General features: G+C 42.5%; 1 protein-coding gene and 1 long non-coding RNA gene across 14 annotated transcripts in view; one reads left to right on the forward strand and one right to left on the reverse strand.

Annotated features, from left to right (window-relative positions):
• LOC148773950 (ferroxidase HEPHL1-like) overlaps positions 1-22,449 on the forward strand; it is a 158,439-nt gene that overhangs the window by 40,370 nt on the left and 95,620 nt on the right. For 10 of the 12 annotated variants that reach the window (XR_016036283.1, XR_016036281.1, XR_016036282.1 and 7 more), the window contains one exon: positions 3,795-4,028. The exons of 1 other annotated variant lie outside the window; for it this stretch is intronic. Coding sequence is in view for 1 of the 11 variants with exons in the window: in XM_088832020.1 (XP_088688146.1) it covers positions 4,022-4,028 (7 nt within the window). In the remaining 10 variants the exon portion in view is untranslated. Of the gene's footprint in view, positions 1-3,794; positions 4,029-21,922; positions 22,073-22,449 lie in introns of those variants that run through there. One more of the 12 variants, XR_016036288.1, reaches the window with a different exon arrangement.
• Positions 1-22,449, reverse strand: part of LOC148773951 (uncharacterized) — a 145,631-nt gene that overhangs the window by 12,834 nt on the left and 110,348 nt on the right. The window contains exon 5 of one of the 2 annotated variants that reach the window (XR_016036303.1): positions 6,968-7,148. This is a non-coding gene — a long non-coding RNA (uncharacterized LOC148773951). Of the gene's footprint in view, positions 1-6,967; positions 7,149-16,488; positions 17,087-22,449 lie in introns of those variants that run through there. The other variant, XR_016036304.1, reaches the window with a different exon arrangement.

The raw sequence follows: 22,449 nt of genomic DNA on the forward strand, positions 1-22,449 counted from the left end.
AAATGAATGCTCTTATATATATACACACACATATATATATTCTTCTTTGATCTTTTTGACATTTCTGTGATGACTAGTGTTATCATCTCTGTGTTAAAGATGTGGAAGCATGCACAGAGAGGCTCGGTGCCTTGGCTAAAGTCACCCAGTATTAGATTTCCATTTCCAGTTGTCCATTGTTCTTGCAAGTTACACCATAAATTGTTTAAAGGGATAGCATGTTATTTTATTCTAAGTCATACACATTAAAGCCAAAATAGTGAAACGATATGAGCAGATAAAAAATGAAACATGTTAAAGATGTTATTTTAATTCATAGTTGGCCAAATTGCATATTAGAGAGTCATGGTAAAATAAACGATTTGGCCATATTTGAGGACTCTTTCATTTTTTGACCGCTTACTTAATAGAATAAAATAAGACCCTGCAGTATTCACAAAGGAACAGATGACCTCAGACTTTTTACCAAGTATAAAGCTAATATTTATACTTATTTGAATTGTCACAAATTCTAAGTGAGTGGAATCCATATTCTTATGATTTTATGTAACCTAAGGTACATGGAAAATAAATCTTGGGAAAATGAATTTCTATAAAAGTCTTAAGATTATATGTAAAATGTTGTGTTTTGTATGGGTTAATGTACTTTTAAAATAGATCTTAAATTATGTGTTTTCTCAGTTATCACTAATTAGCAGCTTCTGTTACACAGATTAGATTGAAATCTATAAAGATCACAATTGAAAAACATACATTCCTTATTACCATATCTGAGACTGCTGCTAGTGTTATCGGACAATGCGTTTCTCCCTTAAATGCAATTTCATTGGGCCGAGAAGGAAAGAAGGGGAAAGGTTAATTCAACAAAGACAAAAATGTCTTTTCTGGGAATTCATCCTTTGAGAAAGCCGTTAATGAGTGGTTTCTCTCTGCCATCAACTATTCGGTGATGCCACAGGGTCAGTAGCAAACAAAACAAACCAAGTCCTTGATTTCTGTGCAGCAGCCTTACTTGGGAGATTTATTTGTGTATTCTTTGAAAGTTTAAACTGTATTTAAATCACTGCTGCTGCTGCTGCTAAGTCACTTCAGTCGTGTCTGACTCTGTGTGACCCCATAGACGGAAGCCCACCAGACTCCCCTGTCCCCAGGATTCTCCAGGCAAGAACACTGGAGTGGGTTGCTATCTCCATAATTCTAAGGAGAGGGTTTGAATTAGCATTCCTGGTCACCTCTGGGCCACACACAAGCCATTCTGTCATACAGTAATTCTTTTGTGTTAGAAACTTGAGATGGGGCTAAACTAAACCAACACTGCCCTTCTGGGGACTCATCCCAGTTATCTTGGGGATCCTGACCGGGCCAGAATCCTTTTGAAACTGGTTCGACCTCCTCAAAAGCCTGCCATTTGGTTTTCTGGAACCATGGACCACCCACTTCCCTGACTCAGCAAAGGCATTGTGACCCTCCCTGCTGGGACTGTGCTCTGGGCTAGAGAGTCACTCCTGCAGAGTGTGAGCAGCCTACAGTCATTGGTAGCGTTTGTCTGGTTGAGCCTTTGAGAAATGACTAGAGAGTAACCATAACAATGGTTTCCAATCAATTGAGTCCACTTAATACTCCAAGCACTGTTCTAAGCACGAAATCATTCACTCCCCTAGACAACCTTGTGAGGAAGATGGTCGTTTTACAGATGAGAACACAGAACCAAGGTTCAGTAGCTGGTGAGTGGTAGAACTGAGATTCAAACCCAAGCAGTCTGATTCTAGCATCTAGTCTTTACTGTTAACCCCTCTGTTATACTGTGCTGTTGAAAGACTGGCTTCTAAAATTATGACAGTCAAGTTGGTGGTCCTTCTCTCAGTGAACCACATATGCAAGGAGATCCAACCAGTCCATGCTAAAGGAGATCAGTCCTGGGTGTTCATTGGAAGGACGGATGCCAAAGCCGAAACTCCAATACTTTGGCCACCTCATGCAAAGAGTGGACTCACTGGAAAAGACTCTGATGCTGGGAGGGATTGGGGGCAGGAGGCAAGGGGACGACAGAGAATGAGATGGCTGGATGGCATCACCAACGTGATGGATACGAGTTTGAGTGAACTCCGGGAGTCGGTGATGGACAGGGAGGCCTGGCGTGCTGTGATTCATGGGGTCGCAAAGAGTCGGACTCAACTGAGCGACTGAACTGATGCTAATAATTCTGACAGTGGTTGAAATAGTTTTAGACATCTTGTTTTGGAGTTATCTGGGTCACATCACTTGATTTTTCTGGACCCCTGTTTTCTTATTTGTAAAATGAGGAGACAGACCTTCACCATTTGAAGGTAGATTAAATGTTTGGAATGACCAGAAATCAGTTTGAACCAATTTTAAAAAATAAGTTTAGAAAATAAATTCAGCAGTCCAGAGCAACTTTGGATGTGTGTATATGTGCACAGGGCCATTGACGACAGAAGAATAAATGTGGTAATAGCTTTGTTGGAGTTGTTCTTTCTTCTGTCTAGTTTGTGATACTTTCAGGACATAGGTAAACATTATGTTGTATCATTCCTTTATGATTCACTTTGAAACATTTAAACGTCAGTTTGATCCCCAGTTGTTGTTCCTCTGTATGACTTTTGAAAAGTTCTTTAATCCTTTGTGACCTCAGTTTCTTCATCTGTGAAATGGGGATCATAGTATTTACTCTTGATGGATCTCCACCCCCATAGACGTGTCTGTTCAGGAGTTAATCTCTATAATAAAAACAGTATTAAGAAAGATTAACAGAGAATATATGTAAAATGCTTGGCATTATGCAGGTACTCAACAAATACTAGTCTTTGAGTTCTTCTACCCCAGCTCGAAAAATAACAATGGCAGTAACAGCAGTGATTCTTTCCTAATTTGGAAACTTAGAATGTATGCACTTTGTCAATTTATGATCTAATCTTCACATGTCGGAGCTTTTTTTAAAAATAATATTGTCTCATTTTAACTTTATGATTCTTATGGTCACTTATTTACCCAAACTGATACACTGAACTTTGCATCTGTTGAATTGGCTCTTTAATTACCATTTTGTTCATCAACATAAACACCGATCTGCTTTTAGTCATTTCATAGCAGTTAAAAACTTTAGCTCTGGACATAATTCGTCCCCTTAATTCTTTTTCTCCTAAGCCTTTATTATGTCTGGGACTTCGTTGTGTGTTTGCGTAAGTTAATTTCTCATATGTTTTGTTCTAGTTACGGTCAGGTTTATTCAAGCACTAGACAACAGATTCTGTCATAAAATCATCTTGTAACCCCAAAACAACTGCTCTTACAAATTAAAAAATGAGTCTATGCCATGATGAGACCTCCACTACTTCTATAAACCATGCAAGAAAATACTATTTTTACTTTATGGTAGTACCTTTGCAATATTTCAGTGTCTTCAAGAACGATAAATTTCTTTAGCCGAAAGGGGCTTTTGAAAAATGATGAAATTGCATGCGGTCATTTTATAGATGAGGAAAATTAAGTAAAGGGGATAATGACTTGCGTAAGATCACATATCTATTGATAGAACTGGAACTAACATCCTGAGTTCCATATTCTAATACGAACCTCTTTCCATCATACCAGTTTAGGGAACAGATTGACACAGATTTTTGTGTTAGTCTCTCTTCTGTCAACAGTGTTACCTTATATCTGTCCTAAAGACATTGTTTGGAGAGCTTTCTTTTTTGAAGAATAGCATCAGTCTGTCAGAGAATCGTTTTTGGTCTGTAGGGTTGCTATCTTACACTTAGTATTTTGTTATCTAGGATAGCGAACGACAGCCGACAGGTCCTCCAGGAACCTGACTTTGCTCAGTCCCTCCTGAGGGATCCAGATACTCCTACCATAAGGAAATCAAGAGGAACTTCCACTCAAGGGATATCCACACATGCTCCTTCAACTCAGCTGGCCGTGGCGGATGACCAGAGAAGCACAGCAGGGAGTGTCCACAGCAAAGTGAGCAGCTACCACGGCAGCCTCCACAGGTCCCGTGATGGCAGGTGAGTTTTATCGGCAGCTTAGTTTATCTCATGTGCTGAGTTCGAGTCATACGGTGTCCAAAGGAAAAGCAGCCAATTCTGAAACAGGAGTTGATCTTTATTGACCTTTCTGAACTTTGCTAGGTTCAGTTGTCCCAGATTATGGTCAGGCTTAATGCCAGCCAGAGGAGTTTAGACGCGATACAGCGAGCAACCAAGTCATTGCTCATGGGAGAGAAGGCAGAGTAAAAGTGGTTATTTTAGTGAGATTAACTTAGCAAACAATTATGGAATACCTACTCTGTCAGACACTGTGTGAGTCTCTGGGAATACAAAACTGATTTCGACATGATCTTTGTTCTTAATAAGCTCAAGAAAATAGAGTAGTCATTATTTGTGTTGTAGTTGAAAGCGTGGGGTCTAGAATAATAAGCTTCAGTTTCCTCATCTGTAAAATGGAAATAGGAATAATATCTGTCCCTTAGCAATGTTGTAAGAAGTAAATGAGATAATATACCTAATGGCTCAGAACAGTGCCCATCTCAGTAAGTGCCTGTTATCAACTTTTATTATCAGTAGGATAAGGTAATAATTAAAGTAAAATGCAAATATCATGGTATAGTCCAGAGGTAGTCAAATTTTTCTATGAAGAGAAAAATAACTAATATAATAAATACTGTATTATAAATGAAATAGCCTAATAAATAACTTTAGGCTTTGTGGGTCACATGGTCTTTGTTGCCACCATTCATTTCTGCTGTTAATACCATGAAAGCAGCCATAGACCGTACGCAGTCAAAGTAGGAGTGGCTGTGTTGCAGTAAAACTGTTTCCAAAATAGGAAGGGGCCCGATTTGACCAGCTGGCCACAGTTGGCCAACCCCTGTTTGGTAGCATGGATGAGGAGGGGGTGATTAAATCTGGTGGGGAGGAGGTGGGAGAAAGCTTCACAGAGAATGTCTGAGAGTGGGCAGGGTGTGCCTTCTTGTTATATTTGGTGGTAGAGACACTAGAATTAGAAACCTCTTAGGAGCTCTGCAGTAATTCAGTTAAGAGACGTTGGAGGTTTATGAAAGAACAGTGACAGTGCCAAGAGAGTAATAGCTGATCTGAAAGATATTCAAAAAGAAGAAATGAAAAGATAGGAGTTGGTGATGGATTCAAAGCAGTTGGAGAGAAGGAATGTGCCAAAAGAAATTTTTTTTAAGATTTCCAAGCCTGGGAAACCGAAAGAATGAACATTATGATGCCCGAAATTCTCCCTTCTGTGTTTCCGTGGCTGTGCTGTATCCTTCCAGGCTCATTCCAGCCTTTCTTTCAGTCTTCCCTGTCCTTGTCATGTAGGATACGATTCCTCGACGTACTCTCTTTTTAGACCTTCTTGTTTGTCCTCTCAGCTCGCTTGCTTTTGCCTTCTAACTTGGTCAGCGACTCTAGGTTTTGAAAAGGAGCCGCCTTTGACATGTTTTCTATCTTGTATCCGTTACCTTTACGTGTTTGCTAACTTTGATGTGTTTTCTCTCTTGTATCCATTTCTTTTATTTTCCTTGCGAGATTTTTGAAATATTTTAAATGTTTCCTTTCTACCAGTTCCATCCTTCATTCTTTGTATCTCTGGTCTTTTTCACCTTCTTCCCCAACTGCTAACATAACCAATGACCTGTTTTTAAACCACCGTCAAAGATCCTTTCTCTTTGCTGCCTTTTCCTTTCATTCAGCACTCCTAAGTGAAAAGCGTTCTTCTAGGTGCTAGGAACGCAGAGATGGAAGACAAAAGAGCAGTAGGTATGATAAGATCATACACAGTGTGCTTTGGGATTCCAAAGAAGAAAGCCTTTTAAGTCACTGTGGAAAGTCTTGTTCACAAACAAGGCAGTACTCTGATTTGACTAGGGTACAGAGGCGGCAGTTGGAAATCTCAGACAAGGAAACAGCTCATGCAGAGGCAAGGAGGACGAAAAGGCATTTAGGTACCAGGGCCACCGAAGGAGATGAAACATGCTGAGGAGTTCGGGGTTTTTTCCCCTAGAGCAGTGAGAAACTATTGAAAGCCTTTGAGCATTGGGGTGATGAAATCAGATTTGGGTTTCAGGAAGATCACTTTGACAACAGCATAGGAGAGGAGGTTGTAAGGAAGCCCAGTTGGGAAGTTTCTAGAGTAAAACTAGAGCTCTTAAGTTAAAACACTCATAGAGAGAGAGGAAACCAGAGAATCTTTGAGAATACCTGCCTCCATGAACTGCTAGCTCCAGGTGGCATGAGTGGTAAAGAACCCACCTGCCAGTGCAGGAGATGTAAGAGACATGAGTTCGATCCCTGGGTTGAAAAGATTGCCCGGAGGACGAAACGGCAACCCATTCTTACCTGGAGAATCCCATGGACAGAGGAGCCTGCCATGGGGTCACAAAGAATTGGACATGACTGACGTGACAGCATAGAATGGCTCCATGAACTGACTTTCAGCAGTATTTGATATTTGACATTATTAGCCTCATCCTTTTCAATAAGGAATGAACAGTTATATGACAGCTCTTATGCATGTGGCATTCTGTGTGTTTAGAGATATGTAGAAGAAAGCTAAAGTCTGCTTTCCAGGAGAATAGAACCTCACGGGAACGGTAGGACATACACATGATAACCAATTAAAAATAGTTCAAGCTAGCATATAATTAAAACTGTGCGTGTTAGAGATGATCATTGTTATAGAATTTCAAATGAGCAGATTGGCTCCTCTGAAAATATCTCAGGAGATAAATAGGGTGAGCAAATGATAGTAGAAATAATGAGTTCCTACTGAGCAGAGAGTTTCTGAAGGGGGTTAAATGTAGGGGAATTTTAGCTTCTGTGATCTAAATGAAATTCCAGTTTAGGTAAGAAAACTTATAATCTTTAATATAAAATAGTGGTAATTAAAAAGCTGCGGGATGGAATTCCTTGAAGCTGAATCAAAAAGGACATACCAAGAACAAGAGCATCAGTCATCATCAGTTCAGTTGCTCAGTCATATCCAGCTCTTTGTGACCCCCATGGACCGCAGCATGCCAGGCCTCCCTGTCCATCACCAACTCACGGAGCTTGCCGAAATTCATGTCCATCGAGTCAGGGATGCCGTCCAACCATCTCATCCTCTGTCGTCCCCTGCTAGGAGAAGAACAAGATACAGTAATGAAAACAATACAGTAAGAATAGCCTAGCATGTGATTCAGAGAAAATGCTTATAAACCACATGAGGGTCTCTATGAAAGTTTAGTGTCATGGAAACTAGGGGATAGCGTATGCCCTCCTGTGGTGGCCTTTCTTAACTCTCTGCTTAATTAAAATCACACTCATCCTTGAAGTCCTGCTTAATTCCCATAGCATGGCAGCTAGTTAATTGCTTTTTAAACATTCTTTGAGTGTGACCTATTTTCAGTACAGTTTGTTTTTCCCTCAGCTAAGTTTGCCGTTTCTGGAGAATGTGAACTTGCTGACAGATATCTGTATATCCCTTGACAGTATCTAGCCCTCTGTTGTTCTTTAGTTGCTAAGTCGTGTGGGGTCTTTGCGACCCCATGGACTGTAGCCTGCCAGGCTCCTGTCTGTGGGATTTCCCAGGCAAGAATAGTGGCGTGGGTTGCCATGTCCTTCTCCAGAGAATCTTCCCAGCCCGGGGATCGAACCCACGTCTTCTGCATTGGCAGGCAGTCAGATTTTTTACCACTGAGCCATGAGGGAGGAAACAAGTCTGTCAAACAACTTTAGAAATAATTTGGGCATGCCATCTCATGGATATTTCTGTCTGCGTCAGTCAGTGTTTAAGTGTACACGTTAGCACTATATTTTGGCCGTGGTTTTCTCATCATCTCATGTTATCTTGGCTGTAAGATGACACATATGCACACATATCTGCTTCTCAGTACTCAGTCTAGTCCAGATTGCTTGATGGATAGTTACTGATCTCAGTGCTATGTAAAATAAAATAGACTTAGGTAAATATACCTACACATAGGTATCGACTTCAAAGAATAAGCAGTTGGTAGTTAGATGAGAGGATATAGAAAAGGAAATGGATGAGTAACGGGGTGAATTTGAGAATGAGAGGTCAGTTTGGTACGTGGGTGCCATTTTCCTGTGTAGTCAAGTCCTAATTATCCACCTCAGATAAGGCAGCTCTCCACCTGAAGGGTGTCTACTGACCCCGCTCCCTGCAGCGGAGAGGCTCGTCCTTCTGTGAAGGGGATCTGGCTGTGCATCCCCACAAGAGTTTTACATGGTACAGAATTCTGGTTGAAAAGTTTTTTTTCTCTCAACATTTCAAATATATTGTTTTCTGGCTTTTGGTATTGTTAAGGACTCTGCTGTCATTCTAACCGTTGGTCTCTTTTCTGAGACTGTTTTTCATGACTCCTGTCCTTGGAGTTCTGCAGTTTCACTGAAGGGTGTATTTCTTTGTACTTCTCCTGCTAGTGGTATACAGTACCTCCTTGGTCTGTGAATTCACGTGTTTAGCAGTTGTGGAAAACCTGTAGTCATTCTCTCTCGAAATATTGTCTCTCGTAGATTCTCTCAATTCCCTCCCTCCTGGGAATCAAATTATTGGGTTGGCCACAAAGGTCATTCAGGTGCAGAAAAGCCATACCATCTTTCGGCCAACCCAGTATACTCCTATTCGACCTTCTCATTCTGCCTCCATTTCTCGTGACATCACTTTCACATTTTCCTTGTCTCTCTTATGGCATTCTGGATAGTTTTATTTTCACCTACTACCAGCTTATGAAATTTCTCTTCAAACAGCAGCCTGAATTGCTGTTTCTTATTAAATATTTCAGGAATCCTATCGAATGATTTTCCATTTCAAAAATTATGTTTGTAGACTTTTTTAATCTATTATTTCAAGTAATTCCTTGTAGATTGGTAACCTGTGACTATATTTCCTATTTCTGTAAACATTACATACTTACCTATTCTGTCATTCAGTATTTGACAATTTCAGTATCTGCAGTTCTAAGTTTGATGCTGTGACTCAGTCATAGTGGCTTGTTTTCTCTTGTGTTTGGCGGCTTTATATTTTGAGCTCTTTGGTGAATCAGTCAATGGGAATCCTGGAGAAAGTATTGTTCTAGCTGATTGATAGGAGGCACAGCTAACCTGCAAACACTTCAGCCTATGGGCCTGGTGATTTAGGCTAGCGAGGGAGTTCCTGGCTCCCTTTCTCAGCTTACCAACTGGCCTAAGGCTCACCTTTCCCAAATGAATAGCAACCACACTTGTGTGACCTTTCCCATCTCATCCACCTAATAGCCCCTGCTTGATGAGCCCTAACTCCTTATTGGGCTGGTCCCAATTCATCATAATTTTTGAAGTGGGGGACTCTTTGGAGATCTCCCCTCAATCATGAAAGATCTGTAATATCTCAAATAGTGAGTTCTTTCCAGATTTAACTGGTTCGGACTTTGCTGACGCTCCTGCTCAGACGTATTGTCGGAAGTCATACTGTCTGAAGAAACCTGAGCATATTTATTTTCCTAATGCTCTACTTTAAGACAAACTGCTTAGCTCTTTAACAGCCTGAACAATAGGAATGAACTCAATGACCTTAACCAGCTACAGTGCGTGCAGTCACGTCAAACTCTTTGCCACCCCATGGACTGTAGCCTGTCAGGCACCTCTGTCCATGGAACTTTTCAGGAAAGAATCCTGGAGTGAGTTGCCATTTCCTCCTCCAGGGAATCTTCCCGACCCAGGGACTGAACCCATATCTCTTGCGTCTCCTGCACTGCAGGTGGATTCTGTACCACTAGTGCCACCTGGGAAGCCAAATTACCTTAACACATTTTATAAAATCACTGATAAAATATTTGTGATTCACTAGAGGGGTTTCTGGAGAAGGAAATGGCAACCCACTCCAGTACCCTTGCCTGGAAAATCCCATGGACGGAGGAGCCTGGTAGGCTGCAGTCCATGGGATGGCTAGGAGTCGGACACGACTGAGCGACTTCACTTTCACTTTCATGCATTGGAGAAGGAAATGGCAACCCACTCCAGTGTTCTTGCCTGGAGAATCCCAGGGACGCGGGAGCCTGGTGGGCTGCCGTCTGTGGGGTCGCACAGAGTCGGACACTACTGATGTGACGTAGCAGCAGCAGCAGCAGAGGGGTTTCCCCAGTGGCTCAGCAGTAAAGAATCTGCCTGCAATGCAGAAGATGCAAGAGACCCAGGTTCAGTCCCTGGTTTGGGAAGATCCTCAACCCAATCCAGCATTCTTACGTGAAGACTCCCATGGATACAGGAGCCTGGCGGGCTGCGGTCCATAGCGTCACAAAGAGTCAGTCAGACACAGCTGAAGCGACTGAGCAGTCAGGCAGGCCGAGGAAATAAAATGGAAGATTTCATATTCGACATGATCAGGTAGGTGGTTAGTAGTCTTTGGAATCAAAAATACAATTCACACCTTAGCTTTATCACTTACTGTAAGACTCTAGATAAGTTGTATTTAATTAGAAGACTCAGTTCCTCATTTGTAAAGCAGAATACAACTTATTGTGTTATTTTGAGGAATAAAGGAGATGATGTGTATACATTCACTGAGGACAGAACCTGATGCACAGTACATACTTAGTAACTAGAAGCTTCTATGACTATCACATTATGTTGTTTCTATTTTACTATTCCCATAAACTACTCAAATGTTTCCTTGAACTGGTGTGGTGTGACTTCAGAGACAACTGGAAATAAGATTTATTGGCATATCTTTACTATAGTGATGCGCTAGAATTTACTTTATTGAGTATTTTTAATACCATTATATGATAGAGTAAAATGATGATCCTCGAAAGCAGTAACAAGAATGAAACAGTGACAGTTTCCATGGGACAGAAAAGTGCCATAGGTCACCAACCACTGAAATGAAAGAATTATCTAAGGTGATAGAGACTAATGCTTGCTATAGTTCAGAAGCTGGCAGACTACAACCTACAGAACAAATCTGCCCCAATTATGTCCCTGCAAACAACGTCATCCGGAAACACTTCCAAGCTGTTCATGTATTGTCTGTGGCTGCTTTTCTGTGATTGTGATTTCCATTGGGCCCAGCCTCTGACAGATAAAGATAAGAGGCTTATGGAAGCTTCCTGATGGGAGAGACTGACTGTGGGGGAAACTGGGTCTTGTTCCGATTGGTGGGGCCATACTCAGTAAATCTTTAACCCAATTTTCTGTTGATGGGTGGGGCTGTGTTCCCTCCCTGTTGTTTCACCTGAGACCAAACCATGGTGGAGGTAATGAAGACAATGTCGACCGCCTTCAAAAGGTCTGGTACATGCACTGGCACACTCAGCGCCTCCCCATCCTGCAGCAGGCCACTGCTGACTCACCCCTCTGCCAGAGACTCCTGGACACTCACAGGCAAGTCTGGGTCAACTGTCTTGTGGGGTCACTGCTCAAAGCTATGGTTTTTCCTAGAGTCATGTATGGGTGTGCAAGTTGGACTATAAAGAAAGCTTAGGAATTGATGCTTTTGAACTGTGGTGTTGGAGAAGACTCTTGAGAGTCCTTTGGACTGCAAGGAGATCAAAGCAGTTAATCCTAAAGGAAATCAGTCCTGAATACTCAACTGGAAGGACTGATGTGAAGCTGAAGCTTCAATACTTCAGTCACCTGAAGCAAAGAACAGACTCACTGGAAAAGACCGTGATGCCAGGAAAGATTGAAGGCGGGAGGAGAAGGGAACGACAGAGGATGAGATGGCTGGATGGCATCACCGACGCGATGGACATGAGTTTGAGCAAGCTCCGGGAGTTGGTGAAGGACAGGGAAGCCTGGGGTGCTACAGTCCATGGGGTTGCAAAGAATTGGACCTAACTGATCACACAGACCACAGCCTTGTCTAACTCAATGAAACTAAGCCATGGGCGCCTGCTCAAGGATGACACGCAAATTCGTGAAGCATTCCATATTTTTAAATAACCTCTTGTGTGTTAACTTAAATAACAAATTTTTTGAAAATAAATACTTTTCAAATAAAAAAAAATAAACTAAGGCATGCCGTGTGGGGCCTCCCAAGATGGGCGGGTCGTGGTGGAGGGGTCTGACAGAATGTGGTCCACGGGAGAAGGGAATGGCAAACCACTTCAGTATACTTGCCTTGAGAACCCCATGAACATTATGAGAAGGCAAAATGATAGGATACTGAATGAGGAATTCCCCAGGTCGGTAGGTGTCCAGTATGCTCCTGGAGATCAGTGGAGAAATAACTCCAGAAAGAATGAAGGGATGGAGCCAAAGCAAAACCAGTACCCAGTTGTGGAGGTGACTGGTGATAGAAGCAAGGTCCGATGCTGTAAAGAGCAATATTGCATAGGAACCTGGAATGTTAGGTCCATGAATCAAGGCAAATTGGAAGTGGTCAAACAGGAGATGGCAAGAGTGAACATAGACATTCTAGGAATCCGTGAACTAAAATGGACTGAATGGGTGAATTTAACTCAGATGAGCATTGTATCTACTACTGTGGGCAGGAATCGCTTAGAAGAAATGGAGTAGCCATCATGGTCAACAAAAGAGTCTGAAATGCAGTACTTGGATGCAATCTCAAAAATGACAGAATGATCTCTGTTCGTTTCCAAGGCAAACCATTCAGTATTATAGTAATCCAAGTCTGTGCCCCAACCAGTAACGGTGAAGAAGCCAAAGTTCAACGGTTCTATGATGACCTACAAGACCTTTTAGAACTAACACCCCCCAAAAGATGTCCTTTTCATTATAGGGACTGGAATGCAAAAGTAGGAAGTCAAGAAACACCTGGAGTAACAGGCAAATTTGGCCTTGGAGCACAGAATGAAGCAGGGTAAAGGCTCATAGAGTTTTGCCAAGAGAATGCACTGGTCATAGCAAACACTCTCTTTCAACAACACAAGAGAATTCTCTACACATGGACATCACCAGATGGTCAACACTGAAGTCAGACTGATTATATTATTTGCAGCCAAAGTGGAGAAGCTCTATACAGTTGGCAAAAAAAAAAAGACCGGGAGCTGACTGTGGCTCTGATCATGACGTCCTTATAGCCAAATTCAGACTTAAATTGAAGTAAGTAGGGAAAACCACTAGACCATTCAGATATGACCTAAATCAAATCCCTTATGATTATACTGTGGAAGTGAGAAATAGATTGAAGGGACTAGATCTGATAGATACAGTGCCAGACGGAGGTTCGTGACATTGTGCAAGAGACAGGGATCAAGACCATCCCCATGGAAAAGAAATGCAAAAAAGCAGAATGGCTGTCCGGGGAGGCCTTACAAATAGCTGTGAAAAGAAGAGAAGCAAAAAGCAAAGGAGAAAAGGAAAGACATAAGCATCTGAATGCAGAGTTCCAAAGAATAGCAAGGAGAGCTCAGAAAGCCTTCCTCTGCGATCAATGCAAAGAAATAGAGGAAAACAACAGAATAGGAAAGAGAAGAGATCTCTTCAAGAAAATTAGAGATACCAAGGGAATATTTCTTGCCAAGATGGGCTCGATAAAGGACAGAAATGGTATGGACCTAACAGAAGCAGAAGATATTAAGAAGAGGTGGCAAGAATACACAGAAGAAGTGTACAAAAAAGATCTTCACAACCCAGATAATCACGATGGTGTGATCATTCACCTAGAGCCAGACATCCTGAAATGTGAATTCAAGTGGGCCTTAGAGAGCATCACTATGAACAAAGCTAGTGGAGGTGATGGAATTCCAGTAGAGCTCTTTCAAATCCTGAAAGATGATACTGTGAAAGTGCTGCACTCAATATGCCAGGAAATTTGGAAAACTCAGCAGTGGCCACAGGCCTAGAAAAGGTCAGTCTTCATTCCAGTCCCAAAGAAAGGGAATGCCAAAGAATGCTCAAACTACCACACAGTTGCAGTCAAGCTAGTAAAGTCAAGCTCAAAATTCTCCAAGCCAGGATTGAGCAATATGTGAACCGTGAACTTCCAGATGTTCAAGCTGGTTTTAGAAAAGGCGGAGGAACCAGAGACCAAATTGCCAACATCTGCTGGATCATGGAAAAAGCAAGAGACTTCCAGAAAAACATCTATTTCTGCTTTCTTGACTATCCAAAGCCTTTGACTGTGTGGATCACAATAAACTGTGGAAAATGCTGAAAGAGATGGGAATACCAGATCACCTGACCTCCCTCTTGAGAGATCTGTATGCAGGTCAGGAGGCAACAGTTAGAACTGGACACGGAACAAGAGACAGGTTCCAAAGAGGAAAAGGAGTACGTCAAGGCTGTATATTGTCACCCTGCTTACTTAACTTATATGCAGAGGACATCGTGAGGAACGCTGGGCTGGATGAAGCACCAGCTGGAATCAAGATTGCCGTGAGAAATATCAATAAATCAGATATGCAGATGACACCACCCTTATGGCAGAAAGTGAAGAGGAAGTAAAAATCCTCCTGGTGAAAGTGAAACAGGAGAGTGAAAAAGTTGGCTTGAAGCTCAACATTCAGAAAAGTAAGATCATGGCATCTGGTCCCGTCATTTCATGGGAAATAGATGGAGAAACAGTGGAAACAGTGTCAGACTGTATTTTTGGGGCTCCAAAAGTACTGCAGATGCTATGCTGATTGCAGCCATGAAATTAAAAGCCGCTTACTCCTTGGAAGGAAAGCTATGACCAACCAAGGTAGCATATTAAAAAGCAGAGACATTACTGTGCCAACCAAGGTCCATCTAGTTAAGGCTGTGGCTTTTCCAGTGGTCATGTATGGATGTGAGAGTTGGACTGTGAAGAAAGCTGATCACCAAAGAATTGATGCTTTTGAACTGTGGTGTTGGAGAAGTCTCTTGAGAGTCCCGTGGACTGCAAGGAGATCCCACCAGTCCATCCTAAAGGAGATCAGTCCTGTGTGTTCATTGGAAGGACTGGTGCTAAACCTGAAACTCTATAATACCTTTGACCACCTGGAAAAGACTGTGATGCTGGGAGGGATTAGGGACAGGAGGCAAGGGGACGACAGAGAATGAGATGGCTGGATGGCATCATCGACTCGATGGACGTGAGTTTGAGTGAACTCTGGGAGTTGGTGTAGGACAGGGAGGCCTGGCGTGCTGTGATTCACGGGGTCGCAAAGAGTCGGACTTGACTGAGCGAGTGAACTGAACTGAACTGAGCGAATGAAGTGACTGATAGCTGCTTTTGAACTACACCAGCAGAGCTGAGTTGTTGCAACAAAAACCACATGGCTGACAAAGCCTAAAATGTCTGCTGTATGACCTTACAGAGAAAGTTTGCTGTGCCCTGCTGAAGACTGTGGCAAGAACACTGAATTTTTTCCTAAATATGTATAAACTATTTGTACACCAGATAGTACATGTTGGAAGACAGTGAAGGACAGGGAAGCCTGGTGAGCTGCAGTTCACGGGGTCACAAAGAGTCGGACACAACTTAACGAATGAACACCACCACCACCACCACCGCCAGATACATCTGCAGTTAAGCCTAAAATGGAAGTCAGGGCTTAGGCTGTTTAGTCTGTTTCGCAGCGGCCAAAATGTCTTGTATATTTTAAAGTATTTATCCAGAAGTGCCCCTTGATAGCATTTTACAGCCTGTACATAATAGTATGAATACTTTTAAAATTAATTTAATATTCTACACTTCTAAAGTATAATATTTCAAAATGTATTCTTGTTCAGTTCAGTCGCTCAGTCATGTCCGACTCTTAGCGACCCCATGAACCACAGCACGCCAGGCCTCCCTGTCCATCACCAACTCCCGGAGTTCACTCAAACTCATGTCCATTGAGTCAGTGATGCCATCCAGCCATCTCATTCTCTGTCGTCCCCGTCTCCTCCTACCCCCAATCACTCCCAGCATCAGAGTCTTTTCCAGTGAGTCAACTCGTCGCATGAGGTGGCCAAAGTATTGGAGTTTCAGCTTTAGCATAAGTCCTTCCAATGAACACCCAGGATCGATCTCCCCTAGAATGGACTGGCTGGATCTCCTTGCAGTCCAAGGGACTCTCAAGAGTCTTCTCCAGCACCACAGTTCAAAAGCATCAATTCTTCGGCGATCAGCTTTCTTCACAGTCCAACTCTCACATCCTATTAGAGACTTAGAATATGTTTCCAGTAAGGCTCCCTCTTTCTCTCTATTACAGGCACTGAACAGTTTTGAGGAAAAATCAGTTTGGTGCTAGGAAGTCACAGGCAGGATACTTACCACTTTAAAGATTAGTTCAGTCAGTTCAGTTCAGTTCAGTCGCTCAGTCGTGTCCGACTCTCCGCGACCCCATGAATCACAGCACGCCAGGCCTCCCTGTCCATCATCAACTCCCGGAGTTCACTCAAACTCAAGTCACATCAGACTCACGTCGGTGATGCCATCCAGCCATCTCATTCTCTGTCGTCCCCTTGCGTCCTGCCCCCAATCACTCCCAGCGTCAAAGTCTTTTCCAGTGAGTCAGCTCTTCCCATGAGGTGGCCAAAGTATTTGAGTTTCAGCTTTAGCCTCAGTCCTTCCAATGAACACCCAGGATTGATCTCCTTTAGAATGGACTGGTTGGATCTCCTTGCAGTCCAAAGGACTCTCAAGAGTCTTCTCCAACACCACAGTTCAAAAGCATCAATTCTTCGGCGATCAGCTTTCTTCACAGTCCAACTCTCACATCCATACATGACCACGGGAGAAACCATAGCCTTGACTAGACAGACCTTGGTTGGCAAAGTCATGTCTCTGCTTTTTAATATGCTATCTAGGTTGGTCATAACTTTCCTTCCAAGGAGTACGCGTCTTTTAATTTCCTGGCTGCAATCAGCATCTACAGTGATTTTGGAGCCCAAGAAGATAAAGTCTGACACTGTTTCCACTGTTTTTCCATCTATTTCCCATGAAGTGATGGGACCAGATGCCATGATCTTTGTTTTCTGAATGTTGAACTTCAAGCCAACCTTTTCACTCTCCTTTTTCACTTTCATCAAGAGGCTTTTTAGTGCCTCTTCACTTTCTGCCATAAGGGTGGTGTCACCTGCATATCTGAGGTTATTGATAGTTCTCCTGGCAATCTTGATTCCAGCTTGTGCTTCATCCAGCCCTGCGTTCCTCATGATGTACTCTGCATATAAAGATTAGTAGCAGGAAAGAAAAAAAAAATTAGTAGTACATACTATATATTTATAGAGAATTATTTGCTATCATTAATGTTGGAAGAGTAAAACATACCCGTTTCCTTATGGTCCTTTCATAAACAATGCTGATTCCTTTTGGTATTGTCTGGTAAAGGGGAAACACTCTTATCAGAAAATGAAGCTAAAATCTTAAGTTAGATATGATGTTGTTATTCTATTGTTGTATGTTTCTGAATCAAGATTAGATAAACAGCAGATGGGCTGCCTTTTGTGGGTGTAAATAGGAATAATGTGTTTTTTGTTTGTTTTCTGCACAAACAGTTTTTTTTTAATTCTACAAATGGCTCTAATGTGAACTTGACAGTCTTAGCTAAGCTGTCACAGTAACACATTTCTATTTTTGAAACACAGGTTGTAGTATCAAAATTCCTTGGGACATAGATCTTTGGATTAGAAGGATGAAAGAGAAAAAAACGAAGGGGGAAACTGTAGGAAAGGAAACATGTTCTTTCGAAAATCAGTGTTGAAAAGACAAAATGATGATGCTAATACAGAACACAAGAACAATTCTTTTTTAAACCTCAGCAATTATGTCCTTGCAACAACAGAATAATGAAATTTTTCTTTGTGCATGGCATTCTAGTAAGAGGCTTAACTTTATTTTCTCATTTAATCTTCACAGCCACCTATGAGGTAGATATTACTGTATTTAACATATTATTCCCTGTATTTCACATGAGGAAACTGAGACTCAAAGTGTTACAGACAGGACTTTAAACCCCATGTTTTTAATAAATATGTTACATGTGCATGCCTTTCTAGAAATATCAACAAACTTTGAAATGTGTTAACTCTTTCATAAAATGCTTTGAGCCTGTTGCTGCTGCTGCTGCTGCTGCTAAGTCTCTTCAGTCGTGTCCGACTCTGTGTGACCCCATAGACGGCAGCCCACCAGGCTCCGCTGTCCCTGGGATTCTCCAGGCAAGAACACTGGAGTGGGTTGACATTTCCTTCTCCCATGCATGAAAGTGAAAAGTGAAAGTGAAGCCGCTCAGTCGTGTCCGACTCTTCGCGACCCCATGGACTGCGGCTTACCAGGCTCCTCTGTCCATGGGATTTTCCAGGCAAGAGTACTGGAGTGGGTTGCCATTGCCTTCTCCATTTGAGCCTCTTAGAACCCCTAAATAAAGAGAAGGAACTACTTTAAAAGGAAAAAAAAAACAAACCTAAGTACCTGGAAAATTACTGTTACTCAAATAACACATAAGGTGAAACATATTCTAGGAATAAACTTTACTGATTTTAAACTGTAAAATATACATTATTCTGAAAACTCAAGCTATATTTCACGACCTACTCTTTTCAGGCATTAAATAGTACTTTCTCTAGAATTATTTAACAGACATTGTTTAAAAAGTGTTCTTGCAAAAAAAAAAAAAACAGTTGGTGTCAAGTATTTTAAAATCCAAGCTGTGAATTCCTGTTTTCAGCAAGGACATTCATTTAAATATTTTAAAATACTTTACACAAGCCCACTTTTCTTCAAATCAGGGACTTAAATACGTGCAATTTACTTTAAACCCAACTGGGTATTTTGAAACAGAAGGAGTCTTTTGGGCCTAGAAAAGAAAACAACAGTCTCAAAGGCCCTTGCTGAATCACCTAACTTCAGAGGAAACAAAACAGAACTTTAGGTCCCACCCTGATGGCTCCAGGCCAGTTGCATCTCTCTGGGACTTATCACCCCCTGTCCAGAAATCTTCCACCCCCTACACCTGCCCTGAAGACTTACCGCCCCCTGCCCGAAAACTTTCCACTCCCTACACCTGCCCAAAAGACTTACCATCCCCTGCCCAACTACAAATGCCATCTCAACTGAAGAATACCCAAACCATCCTGCCTGATTAACGTTTTCCTTATCGCCTCCACAAACCTCCCTATAAATATGGAGCCTCCCTGATCCCTCTCCGCGCTCAGCCTGGTCGTTAGACTGACTGTCGCCCCCTCCTTGCCTGAATAAAGGTAACCTACTTCTGTTGAGGTCGTCTTTCCTTTTTCTGCCTCGCCTGAACTATACCTTACAGAAAGAATGTGATCAACTACCTGAAACATTTTCAAATATTGGCAAGTTTCATTAAAATGAGAAATGACTACAAATAAACTGCACTGATATTCACGGGAACATATATTCAAATGTTACCTTCTCCAAGATACCTAAGGAGGCTACCTCAAGGATAACATCATTGCTTAATACATTTTAAAAACCTCTCACTAGGAATTATAATCAAAACGTGACAAGCATTCTTTTAGGCACGCTCGGTAATAGTACATCTTATTCAATTATGCATGGCTATTACTTCAAATAGGAATTCAATAGCTCTAGTGCACAGTTTACAAGTCTGTATAAAATTCCTCTGAAGTAAAATCCTGAATGAAAACTCATATTAAAATTCTAGTGTTTGAGTTTCATTAATATGAGGTACCCAGAGCAGTCAAATTCATAGAGAAATAAAGTAGAACAATGGTTGCCAAAGTCCAGGAGACAGGGAGGAATGGAGAATTGCAGAATTTCAGTTTGGAAAGAGGAAATTTCTCTGTCTTTACTTCAAAGATACCATGAGAGAGGATTTTTACAGGATGATATACTGACTCTTTCAAAGAGCAGACAGTCCTTATTCATTGTAAAAACTGTTTCAAACAACAGGAGGAAAAGACCTCACTTTATGAAGCTATTACATCCTTGACACCAAAAAGCAAAAATACATGGCAAGAAAAGAAAAACTATTAATATCACCGTCTATATCTCTCATGAGTATAGACGCAACAATCTGACCTAAAACATAAGAACTGGAATGTGAGATATGAACTTGGCCTTGCCTGCAGCAACAGGATTTCTACAAAGAATACATAAGAGAATTTACACACAATTAGAGATAATAGAAGAGTTCAGCAGGGACGCTCAGTATAAGGTCAATATATAAAAATCAGTGGCATTCTTGTAGACCAGCAGTATCCCACTGAAAAATGTAACAGAGAAAAGGTCTCATTCACGATTGAAACAAAAACTGTAAGGTACCTAGGAACAAATTAATGAATACATACATAAAGAAACAAAAAGATACTAAAACTCAGTATCACAAAGACAGACATTTTCCCTGGATTCATTTAAAACCTAAAACCATTTCAACAAAATACAAACTGTTTCTCACGAAGAAATTATTCTAAAATTCAAACAGAAGAGTGCCAGAACAGTTGAAATGATTCTGAAGAAGCGTAAGGTAGAGGAAATGTGGGATTGAAACAAGGTTGTTCAAACAGAGCAGTAAATAAGAGAGCCTGAAAATGGAACTTGTATATTACAGCAATGCATTACTGTTCAGGTGGGTTATTTGATGCATGGTGCAAAAAGCACCATTCCTATGAAAAACTAAAATTGTTCCTCATAACATAGATAAAAATGAATTTCAAGAGATTACAGCCATGAATTAAAAAATCAAATTTAAAAAACTGCTGGAAAAAAACGGCAGACCGTTTTTATGATTTTCAGAGGTAGGGAGGGATTTCTTGAAACACAAAAGGCAAAGAAAACGCAAAGTGAAAAGACAAGCTACAGAGCCGGATAAGATACCTGGGAGGCAAGTAACTGACAAAGAATTAAAACAAGAAGAACAACCAAAGGCAAATAACCTGACAGAGCAGTGGACAAAAGGCAACAAATTGGCAAATCACAGAAGAGAAACCCCAAACAGCGAAGAAACATGAAAACACTGAAGAAACATGAAAACACTGAGGTGTAAGGGAAATCAACATCAAAATCAAGACAGGCTTGAGGTATTGTTTCAGAGGTTGACAAAAACCTAAAAGCCTGAGAACACCAAGACGGGGCGAAATGGGGAATTCCAACTCTATACTGCGAGTGTGAATTGAAACAAGCACTTGAGTTGCAGATGCCTGTATGTTAAAGTGCCACGACTACACTTTTGGGTATCCACCCCATGATCCTTGGTCATGTACAAGGAAGATAGATATCACAATAGTGAAACACTTGGAACCGCTATGTCCATCAGAAAAATAATGAGTCAATGAATTAAAGTATATTTGTACATTAAATCTCTCTACTGCAGTTAAAATGAACAAGTTAGTGGTACACATAGTGCCATGTATATTCTCAATACCTTAAATGTGGCATTTTAAAGTTTGGTGCTGAATGGTTTAAAACAAAGGGTATGTATGTGTGTGTATGTGTAAATAACAGTAACAGCAGCAACAATAAATGAAAAAATGAGTCTGAGAACTAACATTCGAGCACTTACTATACAGAAGGCACACTTCTAACTGCATGTAGATGCCTAAAGACGGTCCTAGGAGACAGATTCTACTACTATTTCTATCTAACACGATTTCTCTTTTATGACTATGAGATTCCATTATTCATTCTACAGATGAGGAATTGAAGTGGAAAGAGGTGAAACTGATCGACAGCTATGCTACTGCTAAGTCACTTCAGTCGTGTCCGACTCTGTGTGACCCCATAGACGGCAGCCCATCAGGCTCCCCCGTCCCTGGGATTCTCCTTCAACACTGGAGTGGGTTGCCATTTCCTTCTCCAATCCATGAAAGTGAAAAGAGAGAGTGAAGTCGCTCAGTCGTGTCCGACCCTTAGCGACCCCGCGGACTGCAGCCTACCAGGCTCCTCCATCCATGGGGTTCTCCAGGCAAGAGTTATTGGAGTGGCTTGCCATTGCCTTCTCCGGCTACTCAGAAGCTGGGCACAAAACGCGAGCGCGCAGCCGAGCGGGCGCAGCACGCCTGCGCCGTACGTGCGCGCGCATGCTCCCCGCCCCCGCCCGCCCCCGCGCCCTGGCAGGGGCGAAAGCTCGCGGCGCCTCTCGCTGGCTCCGTGTAGCCGAGGGACCCGCGGCCGCCCCCGGCCGGCAGCGCAGCCTCCCGGGAGTCCGGCCCCGAGGTGTGAGGTGAGCCCCGGATCGTGGAGGCCCCTTCCCGTCCGGCGCAGCGGGAAAGGGAGTCGGGAGTGGGGACTGAGGAGGTGCCGCCCGCGGCTGCCCGCTCCTGGGTCTGAGCCTGTGCCGAGGAGGCACCGGCAGGCGCGGCCCCTCGTCCTCAGGGAGCGTTATTCGCGCCGCCGCCGAAACCAAAGGCTTGGGCGGCGCGCTGTGGAGGGGTGTCTCGGGGCTTTCTCGGGGCGGGCGGCGGGCCGGCGCGGCGCGGGGAGCCCGAGTTTGGGGCTGGGCGCCGCGGCGGGCCGATGCCCGCGGACGGGATTGACCCTCTGGGTCCCGAGCCCGCGCCGAGCAAGCTGTCAGAGTGTGGCCCGCGCTCCCTCCGCGCC

This window comes from Moschus berezovskii, chromosome 25 (genome assembly GCF_049115385.1).
Source record: "Moschus berezovskii isolate FMDL1 chromosome 25, NW_MosBer_1.0, whole genome shotgun sequence".
In the NCBI taxonomy this organism is placed as follows: domain Eukaryota; kingdom Metazoa; phylum Chordata; class Mammalia; order Artiodactyla; family Moschidae; genus Moschus; species Moschus berezovskii.